The sequence below is a fragment of the Ostrinia furnacalis genome, unplaced genomic scaffold, assembly GCF_004193835.3.
Source record: "Ostrinia furnacalis isolate ACB-3 unplaced genomic scaffold, ASM419383v2 OfSCF7582, whole genome shotgun sequence".
Lineage (NCBI taxonomy): Eukaryota > Metazoa > Arthropoda > Insecta > Lepidoptera > Crambidae > Ostrinia > Ostrinia furnacalis.
The window spans coordinates 861,920-878,738 of record NW_021137821.1 but is presented as its reverse complement, the minus strand read 5'-3'; the positions used below and the strand labels follow the sequence as shown (position 1 = coordinate 878,738).

Here is a 16,819-nt window from a genome sequence, read left to right as displayed (position 1 = left end):
CAGGCCGCTACCAACCGGGCAGCATGGAAAGCATTGGGGGATGCCTATGTTCTGCTGTGGACGTCATATGGCTGAGATGATGATGATGATGAATTCATCTCACAAGAATCCAAGATTGCTTAAAACTCCGCAAATGCTTTCAGATTAGTATTATGGTCACGCTTTCTGCGCGAGTGTTCTGCGATTGTTCTACGCAACCTAACATTATTAATAATTTTATAAGAACAAGAAAAATGAGCAATATTTACTGTTGGGTTAACTCTTACGTGCAATTATGAGTTATTTAAGTTTTAGGTAATCGATCACCGCGTAACACCAGGATACAGAAGCTGTTACAGTCATCATAAAAGAAACACTCAGGTGTTGAAAAGGAAGTCGTTCCATCGCTAATGAGACAGATTACCTCACAACAAAAGCGCTCTAACACTCATGCAGTAGAGTTTACATTTCTATACACACGAATTTCCACCCCTTCAGATCATTATGGGCATACAGAAAGAGAATGTTAAAAGGAGGACCTATTAACACATTTAGCACACCGACACTGGCAGTTAGAAAGTGGAGCTTCAGAAAAAAGAAAATTAATTTTTCGATAGCGTAGAACTGAAACGTAAACAATGGAATGATGAAAAAACAAAACACTGCCGATGAAGCCGGCCATGCGTTGTTAAATGCACACTGTCACACAAACACAGGGTAGACGTACGTAATTTTGCCGATTGTTTTGGTCACGGGTTGAGAACGTTCCGAGTTGGGTTTGGGAAGGAGAGCCGGGCGCGTAGGCGTGTATTGATCGAGCGCCGTCGGGGAGCGGTCCGCGGCACGATTCGTCGTGCACTGAAGTGCGGTGCTGCCGATGCACAAAGATGGCGTAACGCAGACGGCCGGATAGGCAATAAACATCGATCGGTTGCTGACTCACGTAGCTAAAGTTTGGATAAGTTAAAACTAGCGGTTAGTCGAGAGGTTCGGACTTCGATTAGAGTTCGAAGTGGATGATTGAATTTAAATTTATCTTAGTAATTTTATTAATGACTGTAATGAGGTTTCTTGATAAATAACTCTCAGCGTCTGGAGACAGTAAAATTACCGCCAATGAACGTAATCAGCATTATTGGCGAATTTCCTGAAGATAAAAGTAAACAAAAATGTAGAGCCTTAATTAATCTCACTTAACATCAGGTGCGATTGCGGTCAAATACCTGCCATATTTTGCATAGAAAAACCTATCTGTAATACTGTGACCGACAGTCGTCAATTCAGTCTAATTTCAATAAAAAAGCTTGACGTTTAGGTTTTTCTAGAGCATCTTTCAGTGTATTCGCCTCTACATTGACTTTCATAATCTTTGGCGCATGCTACAGAGTCGGCGCGCGACTGCGGTCCGCAGTCGCACGGATCGACGGACCACACGTTGTTTATAAATAACGCCGTATTAACATGAATTGAGTAATGTTTATCACTACAGGGAAACAAATAGGTGGGACGCGATACTATCTAATAAACAATGCAACGTGGATGATTGGATACGCGCGTATTTTAAAGTACAGCGCTATTTTTAACCGACTTCAACAAAAGGAGGTCCTCAATTTGGTTGGTATATTTTTTTTTCATGTACATTTTTACTAACATAATATTTGTGAAAGATTGTGAGAACGGATGGAGGGATATACGTTTGTTATTACTCCTTCACGCTTAAACCACAAAATGGAAAAGTTGTGCTTAAACCATTGAATCGATTTGAACGATATTTTGTATAGAGATAGTTTGAGACCCAGAGAAAAGCATAAGGTAGCTTTTTTCTCACTTTTTGGAAGGGAACACGTGCACGATATTGACTTTCTGTGACATGGAAATTAACTCCGCGGATTAAAGCTTTTGTCGAAATAAGAGTGATACATGTTTTGCAACCCACTTTTGAGAGTAATTGGCATGCCCAATAAATAACAAGAAGAACGAGGTTATGTAATACATATTTAGGGAATAACCGTGTCTAGTTTTACACATACCAAAAAACTAGTTCTCTAAGTGGCCTAGTTCTTAAAATATGTTTCCTGGTTGTTACAAAGTATTATTGTTACTCACGTATTTTGCTGAATGCAACTTTAGTTAGTACAATTGTGTTACTAAATCCTGAGCCATGTCACGTACTGGGTTAATTTGTTCCACCACAAAGTTATTTAGCTTCGTAATTAACCAAATAATTATTTTCTTTGATACTTTTGCTGCCTGTTGGAGGAATCAACAATTAGTTACAATTGTCTAGTTTTTGGAAGGAAAGAAAACTTCTTGTTTGGTAGAGAGACACAAAGTACTTAAATAACTTTAAGTCCACTCAATGATATTAGTCAGTTTTTGTACGCGGTTCTAAATTATAAAACTTGTTGTTAATAGTAGTTAGTAGACGGTTTGGCCTTATAATGACTTTGAACATAAAACGGACACAGATTATACAGGTAGGTAAAAAAATAATAAACCGAAATTTGGCCCATTTTTTACCCCATAACTAAATTGTTTTTCCACTTTTAAAGGGGTTTTACACTACATGATACATCCTATCCGAATCTGTGAAAATACGGTCCGATTTTCCTCTAGTCACATATATAGACAGTATTTTGACGGATTCGGATCGGACGTAATGCTAAACCAGAGTTAAGAATAATGCAGTTTTTTATGACTAATTTGAAGGGTTTAAAATCTTGCTACATCTATTATTATCCACGATTGTCAACCTTCTCAGAAGCAGGATTCGATTGCAGCCGTTTATTATCGTAATATTTCGAGGAAATACACTTACTCAGGCGCCGCGTTACGAAACGCTGCGGGAAGTGAGAAATTGGGTTATCCATTATTCTGGTGACGAAAACGATATTCAAGTTAATTACGAGTGGAATCGGCTTACAAGTTATAATAATTGGACAGTGGAGAACAATTTCAAGACACAATTTTCCACCCAGTTGTTAAAATTAACTAAAAAATAGATATTTTGCAGCATTGACATTCATAGTTGACTTGTTGAAAAAGTGACGTCATACTTATCTCCGTCATACAAAATCTACGGGCGAAACGTATGTGGATTGTGGATAGGATAGCTCATAAAAGTATGTCAATGGACTGCTGTGGTAATTTAGCCTATTACTGCAAGGAAAAGAAAAACAACACGAAGCGTAAGCGGGTTCACGAGGTAAACAGTAGCTGTATAAATAAATGTTTGCAAAGTTACTACCTTATTTTGTAGAGAAACCCCACAAAGTTTCTTTTAAATAAAGTTCGTCTTTGAAAAAAGGAGCTTTCATAAAACTCAAGTAGCCATTTAGATCTCAATTTCTTTACCGTTAAAGCTGACAATCCCGTAATTTTATTTCACCAAACTTGGCCTGTTTTTATTAATATTTTGAGATGAAAATAACTTTTTATTGCTGAAGTAACTGATCTTAAGTAAAAGTGGGCGCAAATATGATTTTGAAATTGGGTTATTGGTTCTGGGTTGGTGGCCCAGAGCTCCACATTAGGGCAACGTGGGCTGCCAAAATTAATGGCTCAATACCTACTACCAATATGCTTAATGGGGTCCCGTTGCAGTGGGCATCTTGTTGGTGAATGGGTGGCACTGCTCAGTTTACTCTTGTTTATTTTTTTTTCTTCTTCCATTATTATGTGCCACTGTCATGTGTATGTAATTGCCTGTATTTGTGTGATGTCCATTGTAATAAATGTATCTTTCTTTCTTTCTTTCAATATCCTATGCTAGTTAGAAAATTCTGCCGATTATGGGTAGAAAAGAAAAACAAGAACCGTGGTAACAAAATTTCCAAAAAAAGGTATTCACACAGTTCCAATTTCTTTCATTAAACTGGGAACTGTTCACATCAACAATACAAAGATCTAAGAATTCTGAATAAAAACATAGCTACAGCAAAAAATAAAAATTCGAGTTTCAGACTATTCAAGCAATCCTGGTAATTTGTGATTCAATTAGATATGAAAAGAAACTTATTTCACTTCGTTATAAAGAATTAAAAAATCTGTTACACGAGTTTAGTTAGGTACTCGAATAACCAACTGGACGCTACATGGTTATTTCGACGGCCTTCGTCCGGCGTTTTATCCTTATCAAGTCACGCAACTCATTCGCCGTGCTAACGGCTTTCAGGGATATATAAAAATTAGGGAAACATAAGTCTGTCCTTGTAAGTATTTCATGCTCGATATAAATAAATCGTGCGTTTCTGGCTTGCGTCTCTTGCCTACTATTCAGTTTACTCTACCACTGCTTTGGAAAAGTAAAGACTAGGAAAATAATACGATCTTTCCTCAGTTTCATCATCATCATCTCAGTCATAGGACGTCCACTGCCGAACATAGGCCGCCCCCAATGCTTTCCATGTTACACGGTTGGTAGCGGCCTGGCCTTTCCTGCTACCTTAATGATGTCGTTGGTCCACCTTGTGGGTGGACGTCCCACGTTTCCTCAGTGTACCGCTACCGTATTACAAGACAATCTCAGTAGCATATTCTGTTCTATGATTGGTCTAAATATTAATAACGATTCCAATTTCGTGCTCCGTTCTGTAATATGCACCGTAGTCTATTAAAAATAAAGGTCTATGAATATTAACAAAATTATTGCTATCAGGACCAGCCAGCCCGCGTACATAAATCAGTATATTTCGGCGTTAGCTTTGCCTAGCTAACGAGCGACACGCAATGCGAACCAACATTAATATGTATCTACATTACAACATACATTTTCACTGTCTGTACCAAATTTTACAGAATTGTACTGCAATAGGTACTTACTTATTGGTGGTCTGCGAAAAATACTTATTGCACATAAAAGTATTCAGTAATTTCATTAGCAAGCTGAATATGCATAGTACGCAGACTACGCAGAACTGACGGCCGATGGGGCAGCAACTTTCTGGAGTGGAGGCCGCGTACCGGAAAACGCAGCGTGGGACGTCCACCCATAAGGTGGACCGACGACATCATAAAGGTAGCAGGAAAGCGCTGGACGCAGGCCGCTACCAACCGGGTAACATGGAAAGCATTGGGGGAGGCCTATGTTCAGCAGTGGACGTCCTGTGGCTGAGATGATGATGATGAATTTCATTTTTGATAAGAAACATTATAAGAGTATGATTTATGATTCGGTGTACGATGTACATCTATCTAAACAAATAGAAGATATTGTAGTTGAAGCTGTCGGTATTTCTATTCAAAGAAAGCTATTTTACCAGGGGGAAGAGTGGAATTTTAATGTTATTTTACTTCGGAACCATTTTACCCAGGTGACTCAGGTAAATTGATTGGACTAAAGCAGTCGCCTTTGTTCATCTAGGAATTGGTTCCTAAGTGAAATAGAAAATAGAAATTGGGGGAAAGGGTCCGAAGGTGATATGAGGATACTAAAATTCCAATTTTTTTCACCCAGGTGAACAAATAATACAGCTATTATTTATATTAGGATTTACTCCGGAGAATTATAAAGCTTTTTAATTGCGAGAATAAAACACGTGATTCGAGAAAATCTTTTTTGTGACGTACGAATTATTCTATCCCCGCAGGCGAATGTAGAATGTTAATCTTAGGATTTATTGCTCGAATTAAACTGTAATTAAACCCATGTCATACATAAAAGCTTTCAGGATAACCTGTTTAACAGAAAGACCTTTTTGCTCGCACACTAACTTTGAAGTTGAAGTTAAGGCGCTAACTCACTGAGAGCGTTCATGTGTAAGTATTTGTCGACGAATAGTTCGTCGCCAACGCTGTAAAGGGGCGAACATCATACAGACGGACAGATTATATGCTCCGTTCTTTAGGCACTATGTCGTTTTTGGCTCTCCTGTATACATTTATAAAATGAGGTGCGCCCCTTTGCGGCGTTGGCGACGAGTTGTTAAGAAATCAACAGCATTCTGATTCTGTCACACGAAGTAAACTCTTTATTTACTTTCATACCGGTACAGTTTTACATTATATGCCATTAGGGCAGAAACTGCGTTAAGCAGGCACCGTCGCGGGGGACTTTAGTATGAAACCGCGCGGGCGTCCGCTTAACGCAGTTTCGGGCCTTATAATCACTTGCCATAGTCAATAAATTATTTCATTTAAAATAAATAAAAACATTAGATTTAACCTAATGCGTGTGCTTATACATGTTCCAGCGAAAAGGTTCATCTTAATTGACAGACAGACAACATGGTTACAGCATTATACCATTTTACTTTCATGTCAGTTAGTTGAACGTCAAATTGTATTATCACAATAAAACTGACTCTATCATTCTAGTAAAACTTTTATAAATGCTTGTCACTCTCATTTATTCATGCTCGATCTGTAGTTCTGAATTAATACTACTTGATGCTTTAAACTCTAAGCAATGCACAATGCACATCTTTGTGCCTATGGGTATTCAGTGTTTAGAAAAAAATATAAAGTATTTATTTCACATTGAAATGCAACTTGCGACGTTTACGGGCTTAGAATTCGCGGAAAATAGGATTGACTTATAAAGCAGCCATCTTGCTTTATCACCTGAAACGAACTGCGGGTTCAAAGGTCGTCGACCGGTTTCAGCGCGAGTGCGACCCAGAAACGGACATCGATCCCGCTATGGGGCGATGGGACCACGCAATGGTGACCTAGGTCGCTCGAGATTATAAAGATTTTAGGTCACGTTTATGGCGTGTTAGGGCTTAAGTGTGATTACGAGTGGATCAGTGGACGCAAAAAAAAATACACCTATGAATATAAGTTTGTTCGATCCCGCTATAGAGCGATGGGACCACACAGTGTGGTGACCTAGGATGTTTAAGATATTATGAAGATTTTTAGGTGCGTGTTAAGAGTTTAGTAAAGTGTGATTGAGTGGACGCATAATTTTTAAATTAATTTAAAAAATATAATAGTTTCATGACTGCGAAAAGAAGCTTTTTGCGACCTTGACCTTTTTCTTTAAATAAAAATAAAAACAACGTGTTTTTCGACGTGTACACGAGAAGGGTTGATTCTATTTTTCAAAAGCAACAGCATTTCCTGTGAGATCTATTTAAATATCGGTTTTTTTTTATTTAATAGCCGATAGATTTGAAGTTTGCAGCATTAATCTGTTCTGCTTGTATACTTATAAAGAATCACCTCTAATTCCTAGATCAGTTGGATGTTGCATAATATTTATTTGCTTTAGCATTTCAACCACGAAATAAGAAGTTTAGCTAAACAACTTCAATGGAGTCGTGTACGTTGTGCTTTTTATTTATTTCTTACGGAAGCTTGATTCCGATTACGGACTCATTGGTAACTTCGAACGAAAACATGGAGGGTGGTATAAATATACCGCAGAGCTAACATCCGGAGACCAATGCGGTCGATCGATTGCTTCATATAAATAAACACTAACGTTTGGAACAATAAGGAACTCCTATTAGTAGTTGGGTAGGAAGGAGGGCTATTTGAAAGCTGACATCTTGTACGCTGTAGACTTCAAGATTAGTAAGCTTGTGGTCTAGTACTCAAGATATGCTGTTAAAGGAATAGGCCGTTTGAACAGTAGAAAACTGGACTTTTTATAACTAAGTTTTTAGACCAACTTTGGAAAATATTTATAATTTAACCTAAAAAGACATTATCACTTAACAGTTTAGTAGCATAACATCAACAATCCGTTTGTCTGATAACTGGATACTGGATAGGGATGTGTTCCAGTCAGAAGAGTAGAGACTAAATCACCTCGAGATGATGCATGGGGATAAAGCATCAGTTTTCAGCAAGCCTTGCTTAGATATTGGGACTAGATGACACAGTGTAAAAAAAAATGTGAGTGTTAATATAGGTAAGGGTCTGTAGAGCGAGGCTGCGGCCGTTGCGTGGGGGCAGGCATGCGAACGATTCACCGACTCGTATGCTGCTCCACTAAGCGCGACCAGAGGGACCCGACTGGTTTTTAGTGGGCAGGCCTTGCCCTTCAGGCGAGGATAGCCCCACATAACTCATCGGCTCTGCCGGGCCGGTGAGTATGCAGTTTCATGCATTTTCCAGTTGAAAAAAAAAAGGTTATATTTATTTAACCCGAAAAATGAACTTTCTGCGACAGAATGAATTCATGCTGGCAAAAGCTAGTTTGTAAGGGAGGATTAGCTATCCTATATTCGCGTCGTTCGCGGCGTTATGTAACAAATAGAAATAACTCATCAGCTTACACTCGACCCCAATCACCCCAGGTAACGGAAATGAGGTCTAGGGTGGAACGCGGCGATTTAACCTTCCACCTTGGAGGACATTTCGCCGATTGGCTGGCAATAAACTTGATTGCGTAAGAAAAATACCGATTATTTATAAAGGGATATATTATTGGCATATTTAAATATAATTTGCTATTTTTAGTAATTTATGCTAATATAAGACGAATATTTGCGAGGGTTAATGTGCCAGTACGCACATTATTTACGCCCTTATTCACAAACATTACTATGAGGTCTCACAGTGCGCGTGGACGCACAGGGTGACACACGAACCAATCACAGAGCTCTATTCAACGCTGTGCGTTCGATTCGCTGCTTCACTTAAACAAGCATAATTATCTTGATCACGTTCACAGTGTCAGCACATTTAACACGTTAGCTGATGCTGTGACGTATTTTACCTTGAATCTATATCGTATAAATACCTACGTAGTTCACGTTAATAAACAGACTAATAACAACCTTTGTCTCATTCATACGGTCCCCTACCATGGCACAGTTAACAAATGGACGGTTGAGTGTGTGTTTACTTTACTCTATCATGCAGGTTATCCGTAATGTTTTATTAAATGAAAAGTAAGCGATAAGGCTGCCTAAATTGTATATTTATTTGTTTTCTTATCTTTTATTTATTTATTTATTTAATAGGACAACCAACAAGACATACACTGGAAGACAATCAATATTTACAACGTATTTAACTTAATCTAAGTGCTGCCTTAATTATAATCTTGTGTAATAAAGGGTTTTCTATCTATCAAGTAATATTAATGCTTGCTTGCTTCCTCTCGACAATCATTCGTTAGTTCGACTTTCGATCGTTGATGCGTAAATAAAACGGAACAAGGAAATTAGATGTGATAATTTTATGATTTAATTGCCCATATTTTTTGTATGTTATTGTTGAACGGGGTAACTGAACTGTGCCAGTGACGTAACCAGCAGACAATGGGGGAAAAACTGCAAAGCGCACGGTGGAAACTGTTACAATAACAGTTCCGAGTTAGCGCTGTAGATTATATCTTTAAACGACTTCTAAAAGATCCTGAATAAGATGACCATAGAGTTCAAAATAGATTTCCTTTCAATTTTGATAAAGAGGGCAAATGAAAATTCTTTATCTCAATGAGGGTTTTCGCGAATGAAAGATCCGCTAGATGGCAATACGTAGACGGGAGGTCCAAATGGTGCATGATTGGTTATTTTTGACATGACATTGACAGATATGTCAAAATCCACCAATCATGCAGCATTTGGACCTCCCGTCTACGTATTGCCATCTGGCGGATTTTTCAAACGCGAAAACCCTCATTGTAAATAAGACGTTGCGAACTTATTGGCTTCTGTGGGTGTCACGAACTACGAGTATTTGACGCTGACTGTAGAAAGCATTTCAAAATACAGTCATGACGAATGGCAACGAAGAAAACCTACTTAACCCTAATCGTTAACAAAAGTTTTGTTTGTAAGGGTTTATTACAAACTTTTTCAGTTTTGAGAGCGTTACAATTCAACCTCTTCCTTAAGTCGTTTAAAAACAAATAAACTTGTAATCGGCAACTCTATTAATAGCATGCGTAGGACATTCGAAAAGATGGAACCAAACATACACTTTAACTTCATAAAATTAATCAACGAGGGGACAAAGTTTGATTGATCTAAGAGAAGAAAATATTATGTTAGCAATTTTAATTAATTCTTATTAAGTCCAAACCGACGCAGAGCCTTGAGTTAATAATGTCAAAGTTCGCAAAAGTATAAAGATAAGGCAGTAGGGTCATTTACAGAGCCCCGATTGCGCTAACAATTTTCAACTGCAACGCTACCGGACGACGAACGAACTTCAGCTGTTTTGACAAATCCGTATCACGGTGCCATTTTGACAGCTAGTTTAAACGTCGCTGTAACGTAAACGGAACGCAACTGCGCCTCTGTGTAAAAGCTGACAGAAAGCTACTTTTTCTCTCACGCAATTCAAACGCTTCACGAATATGCAAATAATACCCGTATTTATGCGTTCAATCTTCTATTCTATGATTATATGATAAGCGTGCTCCCTTTCCATTTTCTTGAAAATTGTAACTGCAATCTGCGTATACAGTTCATGACATATAGCTAGATGCAACTAGTCGGCTAACTAATCAGCGATTTGAGAACCTTTGAATCGGCTACCGTAGCCCTTGGTATCCTTTCGATGTAAACGTCGACTGTGTCACAAGACAAGTGTCAAAGCTTTGGGGCGTTTATTATTACTCGTTCGGCCGCAAAGGCGACCGCCTCCATTGGCATGCAAATTAATTTTAACTCTGAGTTTAATTACATCGCGAACTTCGTGCGTGGTGAGGAATATTTCACATGTATCAACTTGCTCCAATTAACTACTGTTTTAGTGAAATTACATTTAAAGAGATACTGAGCTTGTTTATTTTTATGATAAGTGTAATACAAAGAATACGACGACACCAATATGTTTCGTATAATTAGATTAACGGCGACAACGTCTATCAATCCTTAATTTTTAAGTGACCCCTTTGAAAACAAAATTCCTGTTATGTGTTATCACTATTGTCGTAAAATTGGATATCCGTCCGCGGCTCCGTCACTCCTTCAATATAGTACCGTCATAGGTAGGCCATAGGCCTAAGATGCAATTTAGTTTGTACATACCTGGGACCCGGTTGAGGAATGTCGACTGGCTCATCATCCGCGTCATAGAAGTCATCTTCTCCTTCTGACGAGGAGTACGAGGTATCTGGTACCAGCAGTGACATCGCTTGCCCTGGGTGAATAGAAATAATGTGACTGAGTTGTTTCCGCCACTTCTTCTTATGGTGCGTCCACGCTGGGCGAACGGGCTCGCGCGGCAAACTCGACATCCTGCTCACTCAAGAGCAGGGTGAGCAGGATGACCAGCGTGCCGCGCGAGCGGACTCACCATTAGAATTAACCGATATACCTACTCGTATTGTCCCGAAGTGGCGGTAGAGCAAGCAATGAGGGTTTTCGCGTATGAAAAATCCGCCAGATGGCAATACGTAGACGCGAGGTCCAAATGCTGCATGATTGGTTATTTTTGACATGACATTTACAGATATGTCAAAATCCACCAATCACGCAGCAGTCAGACCCCACATCCACGTCCCGCCATCTAGCGGATCTTTCATACGCGAAAACCCTCATTGGAATGTGTATAAGGGCCCTGAAAGGACCTTCATACTAATAAATATTGCCCTGAAAGACAAGAAATAATGTCGAAGAAAATATGTGAAGTAATTTTTGCTTTGAAATGTTAGCGTAGATTAGAATGGCGCTGCCCTGTGGACAGACGACCCACTCAAGTATAAAATAGATACATTATAACGATTACGAGACTGATGTTTAGGATATAAATTTTTAGCAAGTTATTTTTTTAAAGATAGATATTGGCGTGAAAAATTTTTTAGACAATTTTATGCTCGTTATTTTGTCAGTAATAAGTAGGTACGTTAATGTTATTAAATATGTGTTATATTATTATAGCAAAATGAAATCGAAGCCATTTGCAACATGATATTATGGAAATTCCTTTAGTTGTTAGCAATTTGTTTTATTTTAACAAATATAAATTTAAACAATCAACATCCTAAATGTCCAGCGATGAGTGTGTGTGGTGAAAGCGTGCAAAAGGCGGACTTAAAGCCAAATGATGTTTCTACTAGTAATTGTGTTTTCCTGACCTTTCCTATACAAGCCCGCAAGTTTTCTAATGTAGAAAGTCATTTTGAACTGGTGTTTACAATGTATAACTTATTATAACATAATTTAAACTATTTAGGCTCTCGAACCGACGAATGTTCTGTTTATCTGCATAGTGGGAAATAAAGATTTTTCATCCGCAAGATGTGGGATGACAGTGCTTAGTAGCGACATCTATCCGTTGCTAGCGGCAAGTTGCCAGTGCTAAATTTAGCGGCTTTTCTGCTCAACGAAACAGTTCTCCACAATCTTACTAGATGGCGCTAATACAACAAATGTTCGATAGCGTTCGTGGCAGGCAAAGTATCGTAATATTTTTGGAGAAGTACGAAAAAAATAGCAAGATAAAAGTATAAAGATAGTCATGATTAACTTAAAGGATATATGGCTCTACAATACAGAATGATTCAGGGACCAAAAAGTTCCAGCAATCTTGCAAAAAATATACTTTTTGACATTTATCAAACGTCAATTCGGCCTTATGTAGGTATGCTAGATTTTCGAATAATTTTGGCTTTATTAAAAGTTTATACTGACTGGGCGCATCGATGTCTTCTAACGGTGGTATGGGATGGGTGGGCGAAGGCAGCTCCCTGCATTCCGAGCCCATTTCCACTCTGGCTACCTCTGAACCTGATCAGAAAACGCTTTCAATACATATCTTCTTCAAATCTTTTTACACTTGGTACAGTCAGTGTCAATTAGTTCGTGACACCTGAAATAGCCAATAAGTTCACAACACGACTTTGTTACAATGAGGGTTTTCGCGAATGAAAGATCCGCTAGATGGCGGGACGTGGATGTGGGGTCCTGCGTGATTGGTGGATTTTGACATAATTATCTGTCAATGTCATGTCAAAAATAACCAATAATGCAGCATTTGGACCTCGCGTCTACGTATTGCCATCTGGCGGATTTTTCATTCGCGAAAACCCTCATTGGAATAAGATTGTGTTGTCAACTTTTTGGCCACTTTTGGGGAACTATTTGACGGTGACTGTACAGTCGATATCACATCAGGTGAAACATTTTTGCAGCAAAATAGCCTCTATTACAACGAGATAAGATTTCAATGTGCTGTCGTCCGTATAGAAAAATAAATAAACACACGATAGTAAACTCTTCATAAGTACTTACAAGGTGAAGGGTGGCGTTAATGTGGATTAAGCCGTTCACGGAGAAAGCATGTTTTTATTTATCATTTTGCATCTTAAGACAATGCATTAAAGTACTAAATAGTGTAGCAATAGCAATTACACTGACATTACACGGGTTAAGTTAAATATCACAGATACAAATGATTTGACGTTACATTTTTGATTTGATATTGCAAGAAAAGATTTTTTCCTGGCGGCTTGGTGACTGGAATTGAACCGCCACCGNCTACCCGGCCTTAAGAGTCTAAAGCTGATTAGTGGAAGGCGTCATCGTTTTTTGGTGCTATCAATCACAGTTCTGAGATTGACATTTTAAAGAATTATCATAATGTGAGAGAATAAGCCATAATTATAAATATGAAGATTAATATTCAATATTATATCACATAATACGATCGGAAAGATCACCCAACCAATCCCAAACCTTGCGTTGCACACGATTATACAAACGTCCAAAATATTAACCTACTTCATCTTTACCTAAGTAACCACAAACCCACTCGCATTACTTTTGCAACGTTGGAAAGTACCGCGATAACCTCCATTATCACGGTATAGTAAGTAGATCTTAATTACAAAATGGCCGCATACCGAGGAGTTGCGCGTGAGTGACGTAACGTAGGCCACGCGGCGAGGAAAAGCGGGGCGGAAAATTTTCCGGAAGTTAACACTATTTTTTTATGCATAACAAGGCAGGTATTTGACCACAATGATGTTAAATGAGATGCAGTCTAGTACATATCTGCCCTATAAGTGCCTATTGACTCTCGCCTTGAAAAGTCCCGGATTATAGTGTTTGGGAAAGATAGCAGCAGGCAGCGAATTCCAGTCCTTAACTGTTCGCATTATAAAAGATCTAACTATGATGTAGATAAGTATTTTTTTCATAATTGAATCCAATCCAATAAAAAATCCAGAATCTAAAACTAGAATGGTAATAGACCTCCAGTTAATGTAAATTGATTACACTTCAATTTCATCATCACTTTACGCCCCAATGTTAGCTTCCTACAAAACAGTCGTTGAATGATCTAAATACGCGATATTGAATGTCCACTACAGTAGTAGCCTAGTAACTAGGCACTGATTCAGATACCTACTTTGACACAGAAAACAATAATTTGCTAGATTTTTAAGGTTGATTTAAAACTAGCAAATTACTCACAAATCGTTCCTGAAAGGTTTCAAAGCATTTGTCTGTTAATTAATTTCGTGATAATTTTCCATTGAACAGTAACAAATGTTCATCGTAATAAATGTTTCTTTCTTTCTTTCTCTCTTTCTTTCTTTCTTTCTATGTATTTGTAAGTACGCGCATCTAAGTCAACAGCGAAAGTGCCCAAACATTAAGTCATTGCGGTGACGTCACCGTGCTTTTTATTACCATGTTGCTTGTAACAGTGAAAGCGCAATTTCGTATTGTTTCTAGTATTAACATTTATTACCCACATTGTTGTAATGTCACCGGAATGGAGGCGATAGTTCTTGATGTTGTGAAGTCATTTGACTGTTTTGTAATTAAAAATTTTGTAGTGTCTGAGTTTCTTGCGCTGCTTCTTCTCAGCACTGGCCCATTTTATTGTCCTGAAGCAGTGGTAGGGTTAATACTGGGACGTGTAAAGTGCTTTTTTAAAGCCTATTTACAGAAATAAATGAGTTTTATGAGTTTTTTAGTTTTTAAAATCGCCTTTATGGGTTTTTTTTAATATTGTGCGGATTGCACCACCCACGTGGGATTGCGCCCCATTGCTCTGTGTCACGTATGTGTTTTCATACGCACGCAGGCAGGGGATGGCGGGACGCGGGACAATCATGGGTCCGTTATGAGATGAAATCCACACGATATTAAAAACACTCTCAGATTGTGTAGAAACAATTATCATTTGATAACGAGGATATGGATGTTTACCGTAGTTAAGTGAATAATACTCGTTAGTTCTTTAGTCCTTCGGAAACATCATTCGTTTCTTCAAAACTTTATTACGTATAAATAAAGGTGAAGAAGTATTACTTACATAACTAACTGATACTTTTTAATTTCATGATTGCTCACATGAAACTATTACTCGATTTTTTTTACAAAATTTAGACTTCTATGGGATAATTCTACGCATTCCATTGGTTAACATTTATTTCTAAAAGAGCACTTACTAATATATGATTGACGCTTAGTTGAACCTTTATGACATGTATTGTCTGTGTACGCACAAATTAATTAATAACTTTGTCTGTCTGTTTGTCAATAAGTATAGGATTAATATATCTGCCCCAATTTTTGCATGTACAATCAATAGGGACCTGTCGCAACTTCAGTGACCATCGTACACCGAAAGGCAGCTAATTAGAACATTAATCTCTGTCTGTTTGCCAACGGACGCGTGCGCAGTTATCTTGCAACACACTGCATTGTTTCTTAATTTTATTGTGTTAAGAATGAGTAGTATACTACAAGTTCTTTCTAGAGTTTGTTGGCGGTTCAAACGCACAGAAAATGAGCAGGAATGTGTTGAAGTTAATTAAAAAGTAACTCTTAAATATAAGTCTACAATTGGTAGAGTCTATGTTCATATTGCATTATCACCAGTATTCACAAACAATGCTTGCTTAAGTGAAGCAGCAAACCGAACGCACAGTGTTGAATAAAGGTCTGTGATTGGTTAATTTGTCACCCTGTGCGTCCACGCGCACTGTAAGACTTCATAATAAAATTTGTGAAAATGGGCGTATGATTACTTGTCATGTACCTATGTTAAAGATGAAATGGGTTTTCCGGCTAAAAAAAAATGGCTAAAAATGGCTGGAAATGGGGTAATTTGATTAATTGCTATCTAATTCCTTTATGTATTGATTTATTTTGTTGCTAAAGAACTCCCAATTTAACGTTATATTTAGACAATTATTACATTATGGAATTATAGGCAATTATTCTTTCAAACAATAACTTCCGCCTGCTTAACACTGCACTAATTAATAATTAAACAATAAACTAGATCATTACAACCTACGCATACTTACTTGTTACACTCCCACATAGAAATTTGTTACAATTTGGAACCCTATTCAACAGAGTTACACACCACATGTTAAGTGTAGGATACTCTATGTATTCTATACATACACCTATTCATATGTTCGCTATTTAATATTTAAAATGTGTTGTCTACTTTCGCTTATTGGGTAAGATATCTAAAAGGAACGTAATATTTGCACCACGTCCTGTTACACCGCTAACAAATATCGAGTGATAAAAAAAAACCTATCACGTATTTATCTTTAAAGATATCACACAGTGAAAGTAATTGGAGTCAAATGAAATTAGTAATTAGGTAGGTAAGACTTATGTATAAAACGGGACTGAAGAAAGGCCTTTTTTTTTTCAAGAAAATCTGGAAAGGAAGATTTTAAGGACAGCTTTCAATAAAACCAAGTATTCCAATAAAATAGCCAGAAATATCTATAGACATATTAACTCTAACTGCTTTTCTTCTTGCTACTTATAATTGGTTGTCACAATGACTAACGGTTCAAAAGCCATTATCATCATTTCGGCTGTCGCTTAAACTCAGACATATCAGACCTCAAACCTTTTTATTTCTTTGTCAAACCCATTTAGATGACTGATAGCTATAGGTCGTGGTCAACCGTAACGGTGGGATGGAGATATCGTCCAGATAACTACAA

General features: G+C 37.9%; 1 protein-coding gene across 3 annotated transcripts in view; it reads right to left on the bottom strand.

Annotated features, from left to right (window-relative positions):
• The window catches only part of LOC114365296 (oxysterol-binding protein-related protein 9), a 60,161-nt gene extending 46,946 nt beyond the window's left edge, over positions 1-13,215 (bottom strand). The window contains exons 1-3 of one of the 3 annotated variants that reach the window (XM_028321813.1): positions 13,119-13,215; positions 12,519-12,614; positions 10,914-11,025 (exon numbers count right to left, since the gene is read on the bottom strand). In XM_028321813.1, the coding sequence (XP_028177614.1) occupies positions 10,914-11,025; positions 12,519-12,591 (185 nt within the window). In that variant the 5' untranslated portion in view covers positions 12,592-12,614; positions 13,119-13,215. Of the gene's footprint in view, positions 1-706; positions 919-10,913; positions 11,026-12,518; positions 12,615-13,118 lie in introns of those variants that run through there. The other 2 variants (XM_028321812.1, XM_028321814.1) reach the window with 2 other exon arrangements.
• Positions 13,216-16,819: the final 3,604 nt, after the last annotated feature.